The sequence below is a fragment of the Lemur catta genome, chromosome 16, assembly GCF_020740605.2.
Source record: "Lemur catta isolate mLemCat1 chromosome 16, mLemCat1.pri, whole genome shotgun sequence".
NCBI lineage: Eukaryota > Metazoa > Chordata > Mammalia > Primates > Lemuridae > Lemur > Lemur catta.
Window position 1 is genome coordinate 11,348,749 of NC_059143.1, and position 12,808 is coordinate 11,361,556.

General features: G+C 39.9%; 1 protein-coding gene across 1 annotated transcript in view; it reads left to right on the plus strand.

Moving 5' to 3' along the window:
* Positions 1-12,808, plus strand: part of LOC123621701 (disks large-associated protein 1-like) — a 168,634-nt gene that overhangs the window by 66,322 nt on the left and 89,504 nt on the right. The window contains exon 2 of the mRNA XM_045527613.1: positions 3,098-3,312. Within this exon, the coding sequence (XP_045383569.1) occupies positions 3,098-3,312 (215 nt within the window). The remainder of the gene's footprint in view (positions 1-3,097; positions 3,313-12,808) is intronic.

Genomic DNA, 12,808 nt, shown 5'->3' on the forward strand with positions numbered 1-12,808 from the left:
GCAACCTCTCACCAGCTCACAATAGCAGCTGCAGCCATGTAATTGTCCTTTCTTTCCAACCAAATAGGAGTACCATTTCACTCTGTGGGCCCCGTGCAAACCAGCATGCTTTGTTCCAAAACCATGTATGTAAGCAATGTCTCCCTTTTGCTTTAGAGTTCAAGAAATGAAAAATAAAAACTGGCTCAATTATAGTAATTGTCTTGGTCCTTACAGTTCAGCAATAGTGTTTTTCTTCCCCAAGGTCTGGATTTTCTGTGTCTTTACATTCTTCCTAGAACTGATTGCTGTATTATTTCATATATAACCTTGAATGCTAACGTTAGGTGTATGAATAATGTATTGATATTCAAATTCCACTTAAAGGGAAGTCACTTCCACACAACCTCTTAGCTGTTCTCGTTTGAAAAGCATGATTAATTGAAAGATATACAGATTAAATACTTCTCAGCTGGTTCCCTTAGCAACAATTACAGACTGTTTCTAGTACAAGCCCAAGTTTCTACGATAAACTAACTTTGAAAAAATACCTAAACAGAAATTGGCAAATAAGCAATTTGAGCTAATCCGTTTGTCATCAGTCTTTGACATATTTCAGAGCACGGTGCCCACGAACTCGCATCAGTACTTACTGAGCAGCGCAAGTGCTCATTGTCTATGACTCCCCTCCCCTGCCCCCACTGTACTGAGTTAATTTTTTAAATGTAATTGCTAAGCCAATAATGAGATTCTGAACATGGTCATAGGTGTGCAATGAGTTACCTGCCAATTGAAGGAAAACAAGACTATTCTCGACATTTATAATTCCTCTAGAAATCTTTGTTGCTGTGGTGATTTTGATGCTTTTTAGCTAAAAAAGTAAAAACACTACATTGTTGCTAGCATAATTAATAAATGGCAAGTGAATCAAATGTGGTGGATTACCAAGGTATCATGGACTGTAATTGCTCGGTTCTGCAGGCGCCACAAAGCACAACCTAGAAAGAGAGAGGCAGCGTCAAATAGGAGAAGGCCCCAGGAAGGGCCCCACTGAAACTCCGGCCCTTCTTGGCTATAACTTTGTTAAGTTATAAATTTCATAACCTTAGTTTTCTCGTTTGTAAAATGGAGATGATAATAATAATACCACTCCTCAGCTGTGTGGATCAAATGAGCTCTAACATTTGTAAAGCACTCAGAACAGTGCCTGCACACAAGAACAGTATGAGAACTTGCTAAATAGGATGAACATGCTGCAGAGTGAAGCTTAATGTTTGTTAGTGCTTTTCAGAATTAGAACCTACAAACTGCTGTTTTCAAGTCCATGAATAGTAGCAGCTCTTCAATCTGATGTTTCTAGATATAAAGTTTTTTTTCAAATTATACACATAAATTAATAATATAAGAAGAAAAGAATCATGCCTTATTTTACTAAGACATCTCTTCTCACTTCCTAGAACCTATAATGCTTAGAAATCTACGTCTAATGTGTGTACGTGTCATTGTGGACAATTTTCCTAACATTTTAGATTTCAAAATTATGTTATTAATCATAAAATTTAGATTAATGAAATTCTGATCTTAGAAGTTAAACCAAAATATTTTGAACTCCAGTGCTGCCATTTACTAACTGTGTGTCTTTGGGCAATTTCCTTAACCTCTCTGAGATCCTGCTTCTCATCTGAAAAATACAGAAAAAACACACACATTGTTGATTTCATGAAATAAGATCTTATAGGCAAACTGCTTAGTGTAGTTAAATGTTAATAATGAAGTACTACATTATGTTAAGGGATAACAAGTAAGTAGTTAGCATTAAAATATTAAATACCTTTTTATCTTCTCATTGCAAACCTGGCCAATTCCAGGGAGCCCTTCCTGGATACTCCTTCTTCTTCACCATAACTGGTAACTCCTGTTTCTAGTGTCTCTTTAGTATTAACACATATTCCATTTATGGCACCACATCTTAAACTTGCTACAATGACGATTTGGAACTATTTCTAAATCTATTTATGCTCTGTCTTCTCATCTCTGTTATAAGCATATTGAGGGCAAGAACCAGCCTCCCCCTTTTTGGGTCTCTTTTAATTAAGCTCTGTGTAGTGTTCTGGGCACTGTAGGCTGTTTGTTACTTCTTGATGGATAAAAAAGAGTGATGTTATGCAATTTTTCCCCTAAATGGAGGAGGAGTGAAATCCTAGAATGAGTTCATAGAGAAGTGGAAAATCTAGGAGGAACTGAAGAGAGAGAAAGTCATAATAAAGAAACCTTCTAAAACGTAGTGCAACGCCCCGCCAAACTCAGAAGAAATGATTGTGAAAAGAAAATAGAGCAGTGCCCTGACAACATTATCTTGTGTGGTGCCCACAATTAGGAACTTAGAGTAAGATCCAGGAAAGCAAGAGGAAAAGAACAATTCAGACAGTAGTAGCTGTACCAGGTAAGTGGAGCAACCAGAAAGCCAAAAGGGCAGGAGCTCACAAGAAGTGTTATTGTGTGTACATGTGTGCGTGTGTGTGTGTAGAGGTCAACAAAAATAAAAATTAAGAAAATGCCAATAGCTTTCATGAGGAGATCATTGGAAACCCTTAAAGAGTCTTTAAAGCAGATCTATGGAAGCTAAATTCAAATTAACAGGGGTTCAAAAAGAAGGTGACTTGGAAGTGAATGCAGCTGGGACAGACACTGGTTTAGGAAGAAAAGAGATTGGATATGAGATGGTAAAGGTGGAAAGTTTTGGAAGGCATATGTCAACCAGAAAACATTCCTGAATCTTAAAGGACAACTGAAAACAAATCATTGCAAACCTCAAATAAAACTGCTTTTCTTTCCAATGGCATGCCTATGAAAACTAAGTATAAATGAATCAGAGCGAATGGTTTCGATTTTTCCTAGGACACAGGTTGTTTTAAAACTGAGACACGGATTTGCATGTATTCAAAATATTTTCAAGCCTATTACATTAAAATACTATTATTAAAAGGTTAATGTCAAAAGTTTTGGATAATTATCTATATTACCCGTATCCGGGGTCATAAAAAAAAAGAAAAGAAAAGAAAAGAAAAAGGCAGGATTTTATAAAAAAAAGTGAATTATCTGTTTTATATCCGAATAGGTTCCTCAAGATGAATGGTCAGGGTACACCCCTCGAGGTAAAGACGACGAAATTCCGTGCCGAAGAATGCGGAGCGGCAGCTATATCAAGGCCATGGGGGATGAAGACAGTGGCGACTCGGACACGAGTCCCAAGCCTTCCCCCAAAGTCGCTGCACGCAGAGAAAGCTATCTCAAGGCTACCCAGCCATCCCTTACGGAACTCACCACGCTCAAGTAAGTGGTACTAGCACTGTGTTTCTGGTGGCTCCTTGTTTATCACAGAGGGTCGGACGGTAGGACCCCTAGCGCGAGCAGGGCAGACAGCGTCCTGCAGATGGAGCAGAGTAATACGGTGAGTGGCCTGTTGGTTTCGACCTTGGATCTGACTTGTATATCCCAGTGCCTCCAAAGATGGGGCACCCATATGTTCTCTGCATCAGTTGTAAGGTGAACCCCTCACCTCCAAGGAGAAGGGTTTGAAACAATCCAGAATGGCTTCCAAAAAGAATTAAGATTTCTAATCAATGAGAACATCTATGTATCCCGATTCTTGGACTCTTGTTCAGCCACTGACTATGCAGGAGAACTCTTCCTTAAAAGATCCTTGAAATTTTTGGTTTACTGAGTAACATAGTAGAGGAGACTGTCCTGGAGGAGCTAATAGAAGGTGGCTGTGTTTGAAAGTTGGGTGATATGTGAAGGTTCTTGATATACATTTTTAAATTTGGGGCACTTAATACATATTACAATTTGTAAGACCTTAAAAATGTGTTTTTTATTTTGAAAAATATGATTAGAAATACAGTTTATGCATCACTTAGCGATGAGGATACATTCTGAGAAAATGTGTCATTAGGCAACTTCGTCATTGTGTGAATGCCATAGAGTGCACTTACACAAACCTAGGTGGTACAGCCTACTGCACACCCAGGCTATATGGCATCACCTATTGTTCCTAGGCGGCAAACCTGTACAGCATGTTACTGTACTGAATACTGTAGGCAATTATAACACAGTGGTAAGTATTTGTGTACCTAAACATATCTCTGACACAGGAAGGCCAGCTAAAAATAAAATGAAATGAAATAAACATATCTCACCATAGAAAAGGAATTTTTGAGCTCCATTATGATCTTATAGTACCACCATCATACATGCAATTCATCATCAATCAAGACATTGGAACGCAGCACATGACTGTAGTCCTTACCTCCACTTGTGCTATTTGCAAACAGAGAACAGCATTACGAAGGAAACTACTGAAACTGATTATTTTAAGCAAGACATGGTATAATTTTTAATACTTTTTAGAGAGTAAATCAGAGCCTTAGAAAATGGATGTAGATAGAATTACATTTGGACCTGAAAAATATGTTACAGACAATTAGTATTTTTACTTGCCTTTGATTCCATATTTTGAAGAAATGCATATGACTATTCATGCGTTTATATTATTTACACTATAATATTTTATGCAAAATAAAATGTTAAAAGAAAATAAATAAAACAGAAAAGACCAAAGCAGTTGAGTTAAGGAAAACAAATCAGGCTCTTAATCAAGAACACTGAAAAATAGCTGACTCTTCTATGGTGGGAATTTATTTAAGTAGCAAAGTATATTATCTTTTAGAGAAATGGACAGGGATAGTCCCTTCGTGAATTCTTTTTCAAAGGATTATGCAGAACCATTCTGGATCATTTTAATCAAATGTTAATACCAAGACGTTAGCAAGCCATCCCAAGGAAAGAAGCTCTTCTTTCCTTCCTTTGGCTTCCCATTCCCTTCTTCTTTGCCTTTATTTCTGCATGTGTTCATGTCCTAGGACTGTCGTAACAATGTGCCACAAACTTGGTGGCATGAAACAATAGAAATGCATTGTTTTATAGTTCAGGAAGCTAGAAGTCTGGAATCAAGGTGTCAGCAGGGCCCTGCTCTCCTGAAACCTGTGGAGGATAATTCTTCCTCGTCTCTTCCTAGATTCTGGTGGCAGCAATGCTTGGCATTCCTTGGCTTGCAGCTGCAGCACTTCAATCTGTCTCTGTCGTCATATGGTGCTCTCCCTCCTGTGTCCCCTCATGGCTGTCTTCTTAAGACACCAGTCATACTGGCCCTCCCTGATGACCTCATGTTAACTTGATGAAATCTGCAAAGACCTTATCTCCAAATAAGGTCACATTCACAGATACTGGGAGTTAGGACTTCAACATATCTATTTAAAGAACACAATTCAACCCACAACACTGTCATGCAAGGTAAAAGTTGATCATAGAAATAAGAAATAGAAACAGGTCTTCATTGCACTTTGGCATACCTAGCAGAGGCTTGGAAAATTAAATATAACCAGACTGAAAAGAACTGGATTTGTAATAAAGGCAGTGCGCCAGGGTGGTATAAAATGAGGGTGACCAAGAACTCTTTTGGCAAATATCTTCTGTGGACCATAAAATATCTCTCCACTAGAAACAATAATAGGTAGTCACAGCTGTGATGTTAATTGACATTTTCCAGAAGATGCAAAAAAGGGAATGCAATAGACAAGAAAGTCGCTTGGACCTGCAACCCCCAGTCCCTTCCACCTCTTGAGTATCCCGTGAGGTTATCATTAGGGTGCACTGGTCACAGTCACTGAATGACACTTTGGGTCTTGGGTGATGTAGTACAGTGATTACTGCTCATCGCAATACACAGGTGTGAGGAGAACAGAAAGGAGCAGAGCTGTGAGGAAGATGAGGAGAGCACTCTAACAGAGGCTGAGGGCAGTGGTAGAGGCTGAAACCAACATTCACAATTGTGCCTTGGGGCTACTCTCATAGCTTCTAGGGTGTGGAGAATCCCTCTGAAGGCATAGGAACTCTTTCTTTCTCTTTTGTCTTCTACACAACATTATCTCCCTCTAATGTCTGGGACCATATCTCTACAACCATCATATATTTCCTTTACTGCTCAGAAGTTTTAAGGGCAGAAAGAGGCAAACATGCAGAGTGTGGCTAGGCTGATGGTAGAGGGTGAGCTACTTTAGACAGTGAAATCATTGAACTGAGTGTGAGTCAGTGACTGCTGTTTCCTTCCTCCACACTTACAGAAATCCAAATTGATAACCAAGGGACTAGGGGACACCTAGTAGGTTGAATAACTTTTTTCTTTACTTAGGATGGAGTTTCACCAAACCATCTCTGTTGTCCCCTCTTCTTTAGCAGACAAGGAAACATCTGGCCACCATCGCAACACGTCTGTCTTCTCTATGCTACCATTCCATTCCCCAGAATCATGTCTCACAGTCCTGCTAACTGCCATTCACTTCTCCCACAAGTATTTTATGAGTTCCATTTTGTCATTACAGTCTTCATCAGCTTCAACGAAAAATGATTATCTGTGATCTCTAGTTTAACCAGATTTAAGGAAATACATAAGGAGAAGAGAAAATACAGTATGGAGGCAAAAATTCAGACATGATGTGACTCACAATCAATTCTGTCTCTTATTCCTTGATGATGTTTTGACTGGAGATCATTATTTTTCTAGAAGTTTGAAGCATTCCATCCCTCATGAGAAAAAAAGATCCCCATATCCTGGAATTCTAGTTCCTCAAAAAAGAAAACTATATTTATGTTCCTACTTCTTTGACATTTAAGTCAATTTTTTTTTCCTTCTTCCTCCTCAGCAATTCACAGCTTTAGGGATGAATCATAGCCATGAACCAAGATAACTAAAATTAGTCAAGTAAGATTGGGGCAACATTTTGTTGCAGGTTTTCAACTCCCATCTTCTCTCAGAAATGTTGGAGAGAAGGAACTCCTATACTTTCCTACATTGTTTTTTGTTTTTCTTTTTTCTTTTCCATTTTCTAATTCCAAAGGCATCTAGAGGGTTTATTTATGTGGGTGGTTTTCATCTGCTACTTATTGTTAGGTATTGACTCTTCAGATATACAAGGGCCAAGGTCAGTTGAACATTCTGGAGTCAGGAGTAGTCTTGAGACAATGAAATTCACCTTTGGGCCTGCAAAACTCCTGTAGCTACTCTCTGAAAACTTTTTTTTCTGTCACTATCTTCTCTCATTCCACAGCTATTGACAAATCTCTTCACCTTATCACTAGCTTTTCCTTCTTTCTTACTTATTAAATAGTGAAGATGAAATATTGTATCACTCAAGAATATTAGTATTTTCAAAAAGAGTTTCTGAATGTTTAACAGTAAATTTTCATTCTAGAAGAGAGATTTGGGGGCCAGAGTTTCTTCAAAGCATGTCACTGCAGCTTGGCTCTGATGAAGAATGTATTGGATTTGCTATGATGTGCTATTCACCTGGGAACTGACACTACTGCCGCTGCCACGATTAGTGAAAACAATGTCCAAGTCCCATCTTGGACTTTTATTCAATGTGCTATAGAAAGAACTTTTTAAAAATGATATTTCTAAAGCAAACATCTCACGGTTAAAATAAAATAAATAAATAAATATGATATTAAGTGAGCTGTCATTTAAAAGATTCTAAAGTTAAATTCAAATATCTGTTAATCCTCAGCAAATAACACTTTAAAATGTCTTCATACTTCTTTATCCCTTCATCTAGTCACTAAGAAAAATTTTCCCCTGGAAAAAATAGTCAGTCTTTAGTATTATAGGCTTGGAAATGCCTCTGAAATTGGGGAGAGAAGGACTTCAGGCTTTTGCAAGGGGGCCAGTTAGAGCTCCTAGCAATTTGGATAAAGTGTCCATCCAAAGGCTTCAGGGAGGTTTTTCCAATTCTGAATGCCTTGAAGGCAGATAGTTTTTCATTTTTAGGATGGTTAATCCTCCTAATCTTCATGTTTTCCCTTGGCCCTGAACCTTTTTTTTTCTTTTTTTAGATAAATTGGAGAAATACTAAGTAGCTGTGTGGCTTTTGGCAATGGGATTCATGTCTCTGAACCTTCTTATAGATGACAGTCTCTTAGCATGGTGGCACCACTTAGGTGGCTCACCCCACCACTTCCATGCTCCCATCCCTGGCCCATGGCAGACAGCATTAGCAGATCCCAACATTAATGGATCCCACCCTCTTTCCCTTTGAGTCCAGACTGAGCACTGAGCGACAGAATCAGTCTGAACACAGTGCTGCAGGCAACACCACTCTGATCCGCAATGCCCACAGGTGCTGTCCTTAGGCCACATGACAGGTCTCTGAGGAACCTTTCAGCCCTAAAGTGCATAATAGTAAGGAGGAGGCACAACAGAGCTGGCAGTTCACAGTTTAAAGACAAAAGGAAGTAGTACTGGTAAAGAAAATAATTTGAGAAGAGGTAGATGGGATATTCCCCTTCAACTTGACTTTTGAAGATTTGAAATGAATCAGTTCTACATGAGGAATCCAAACAATAGCTTCTTGCTGGAGTCTCTTTTTTTTTTCCTTTGTATAATTTTCTTTCTCTCTTTTTGTCCCTCTAGACACACTGTGTCCTCTGCCTGTTCCTCGTGTTCCACATGCCCCTCCTACCCACCTACTGTTCCTCATGTTCCTTTTCTTCCCAGAAAAAGAGAGGAGGGAGGAGCAAAGACAGGAACATTGCTGTTTTTTCCCCAAAGATCTAAACCATATTTAAGAACACAGCAACGTGCATCATCCCACCTTTGTGCTAAGTAGCATGAAATGTCTCTGCTTTCCTTTGTTGTCTGTTTTCCCCAAATGCTTTTTGGTTCCTCTCCTACCTGTCCCTCAGTATCTTCATAACATACAATAAATAGCAAATGCTCCATGCAGTGGTAGGGAGAACAGAATAACAACCTGACGCTATATCACTGCATCCCCAGTGATATAAACTCAGGGTAGTTTCCCACTCTTCTCTGGCCATAATATTAGTACTTTCTTCTATTATCCTCTGTCCTTCCAATTGGCCCCCCACCACTTTCCGAAACAATAAGACATGGAAAAAGTTTAAAAATGGGAATCATTGTTGCTCATGGACAAATTGTCTAAATACCTTTCAACCCCCTGCTAGAAATAAGCCTGATTTAAAAATTTAAAACTAGTATAAGAAATTGCCTATTATATTCAGTCCCTGATCACCACACCCAGCTTAAAAAAGAGTTAGTGCTTCACTGGGCTATGAATGCCCGCCTCCAGATGATGTGGGCGTGTATGAGTCTTGTCGTCTGTCCAATGTCCTTGTCCCTTGCTATAAAATTACTCTTTAGAAAAGCATATTTTGGAAGGAACCCTACATAGATTGAACAGTCCCTACAATGATCATGACTCCAGAACGGAGAGAACTACTTGTGTGTCTCTAGAGGAGACGAAAGAATGAAAGGAAGTCCAGATGCTTTTTAGAGAGAAGGAAAGGAGACCTTTTTTAAAAGTAGGTGAGATATTTACGTTTTGACAAGGTTCTGACTGCCTGACTAAGCACTAAGCATTTTTCATTTAATCATCAAAACTCTATACATGTGATTTCGACCATTCTGCAAATGAGGACTCTGCATTTCAGAGAGATTACATAACTTGTCCAAGGTTACCTATCAACTAAATGTCAGAGCTAAGATTTGAGCCCAGGTATAGAAAACAGAAAAGATAAAAATCTGGGTAGAATGCGGAACTGACTAAGACTGTAGTAATGAACTATTTAAAAGAGGTTTAAAGATGGAGGGAAGAGGAAGATCAACTGGGTATGGACAGCTGAGAAGTGGTGGCCAGGAAAAAGAGACATTCAAAGCAGAGAGTGAGGATGAAGAGTGTATGTGAGGGGTTGTCGGAAGGCTGCAGTGAAGTGAGTTCCAACCTGTGAGTGTGAGCAGCAGACATGCAGCTGAAATCAAAGGCCCTGAAGAATGTCTTCACTCAGCTGTGGCCTGGGGTGAAGGAAGGAAGGACCAGTGGCCACAGCAGCAGAGCTGTAGGAGGGGCTGGCTGACAGAGGGCACAGGGAGAAGTGAAGGCTTGGATTCACCTCCGTGAGAACTAGCGCAACAGCAAATCCTGGACCTGGGCCTGTTCTGCGGCTTACGGTGCGTAACCTGAGCCTTCTTCACGTGACCGCAGGCCAGGCCTGCACTCCTGCCAGCGGGCTACTCAGGGTGGTGTACACAGTGTGCTGGACACCGCAGAGATGAGAGCAGGGGAAGGCCCCAGTCAAAGGTTCTGCAAACAAAGATTCCCCACATCCTCTGGGGAGTATTGACCAAAATCACTGTCCACTGTACTGCCAGGAAGACTTCTGTCTGCAGAGAGCCTTAGAATCCCACTGTCTCGCCCATCTGCGAGCTGCCGGTCCTTCAATTTAATATCTCTGTTCCCTGTTACAGTACCTCCACCCAGGTAAAGAGAGCACCCTCATTACAATCAGAAATTATGTTCATGTGATCACTCACTCATTTATTCATGCAACGAACATTTATTCAGTACCTTTAATATTTAAGTACTGTGTGAGCCATTTAGACCTTGGTTTCAAGACATTTATTAAACGCTTTACTAAAATCTGGGTTTCCAGAGTCAAGTTGGAGAGAAAATATATATATGTGCACATACACACACACACACACACACGCACACACACACACACACACACGTGCCCCCAAGTCTAAGAATGGCAAAAGCAGGCACTACAGAGAAAAAAGAAACTTAAAATTCAAAGGCTGAAGGTATTAAAGTTGATGGTTTTGGTTAGAATTTTTTGCTGGTCAGAAAAATCTACTTTACCTGGCATGGGGAAGGGTTGTTTTGTCTTATTTTGGTTTTTTGCTTTTGTTGTTGCTGTTTTCTTGTTGTTGTGGTTTGTAGATTACTATTAGTATTTTGTCAACATAATTCGGGTTATTAGCTTTACTTTCATTTTATATTATTAAAGAAGTCCTCATCATGCACCCAGATGGCAGGACATTATGCAGGAATGAGAAAAGCTTCTTTAAAAGGAAGCCTAGGCCAGCATATTAGGAGTTGCCTCTAATCCTTTTTGGAAGCAGGCTGTGTGTATAAGTCCTAAATAAATGTGTCTTTACAGAGAATGCCTATGGAATAGCAAAACCATCAACATCCCTATACATAAAAAAGGAGGAAATGAGAACAGAACTGCAGCCCAAGGAATTTAGGTTAGTGGAAAGAAGGAACTTCTACCTGCAAGTTATTAATTATTGAATAAATTAGTTTGGAAATTTTTAGAGAAACTTTCCTAGGCATCTTTTAAAACAGCCTGAGTTACATTTCTGAGAGCTTTGATAATTCTGCTTGAGTGACAAAATAGCTCTATAAGATCTTTCCAGCCTGAGGAGTCTAAGACTTCAGCATAAGATCAACATCATATTCTTATCTTGTCCATTGATCATGTATTTTCAAGCTATGCATTTAGGAAGATGAGATTTCAAGGCACCCAAATAATTCGCTATGCCCTAAATACGTCACTTCTCTTCCTGACGCTTCCCTTTCTATCAGTGGAATTACCATTTTTGTAAATACAGTCTTGAAACTTTACAGCTCACCTCTCACCTCTTCCAGTTTTAGGGCTCACTTTTTCTCACTTGAATGATTGCAATGGGCCGGCTTGTCTCACTGCCCCCAAGCCTCTCTCTTATATAGACTTTATATAGAAAGTCTTATATTAACTTTCTACCAGGTTACTGAAAAATCATCTTGGAATCCCATTTTGTCTACGCACAAAGTCCTCAACGTAGCATTCAAAAGTTTCATACTAAGACTGCATTCTCTTCTGAGATCTTCTTTCCTGCTGTTCCCTCACAAGTATTCCTCACTTCCATGGAACTGAGCTGCTAAATGTTCTGGGGATCTATAGTGCTGGCTTCAGGCCTGTGTTAGTCAGGACAGGCTAGATTATGATGGGGGTGAAAAAGCAACCACAAAATCATAGAGGCTTCTAACAAGAAAAATGTATTTCTTGCTCATAACACATGTCCATGTTAGGTCGGCAGGGAACTCTGCTCACATAGTCACCCAGGGGCCAGGCTGGGGATACTCCATATCAACAAATGGTCCCAAAGTCACCAAGGAAAGGGAAAAGCACAGAATGAATTGAGCACTGGCTCATAAAGCTTCCACTTGCCAATGGGACAGGTCGCCTCCATTCCCACTTCATTGGCAAAAGCTAGTGACACAGCAAAGTCTAACTTCAAAGAGGTCAGGGAAGGCAACCTTACCACATGCCCAGGACACAGACACACAAAGAAGCACTAATGACTACCTTTTGGACATTAAGTATTTGGCTCACTCATTCTCCTGCAAACAAATTACATTCATGACCCTCCACCACCATCAAGGGGGAAAAAAAACCAAAGCCCACCCTGGTACAGTATTGACTTCAAAGTTTCCAGGTGGTGTGTGATAGTTTGCACAGCAGGGAATGATGTGCAGTAATACCTACATCTGGTCCAGGTGTGTCTTTGAGACAAATTATCTGCCTCCCACATACCCAGTATATCACATCCAACATATGGTGGTAGAACAAGAATAAAATGTCCACCATAAACACTCCAATTCTGAAGGAAGAAGATAGGAGATAACAGTAGTTATTGATCAATAGGAATTCTGGAATCCCACTGGGTAAGATGTAGCCAGCTATCTACCCTGGGAGGGGGACTGTTTCTTGGTAAGGCTACAATTCTGCTGCCTGGGGGCAACTTCCTTGTCTAGTGTTCTTCATGTCTCCTAGCTCACTGCTCTGGGAGAGTCTTCCATTTCTATTATCTTCCTTGACCATATTCTTAGCACACATGGGGGAACATGTGCTCCTTAGAAGCCCAAGAGAC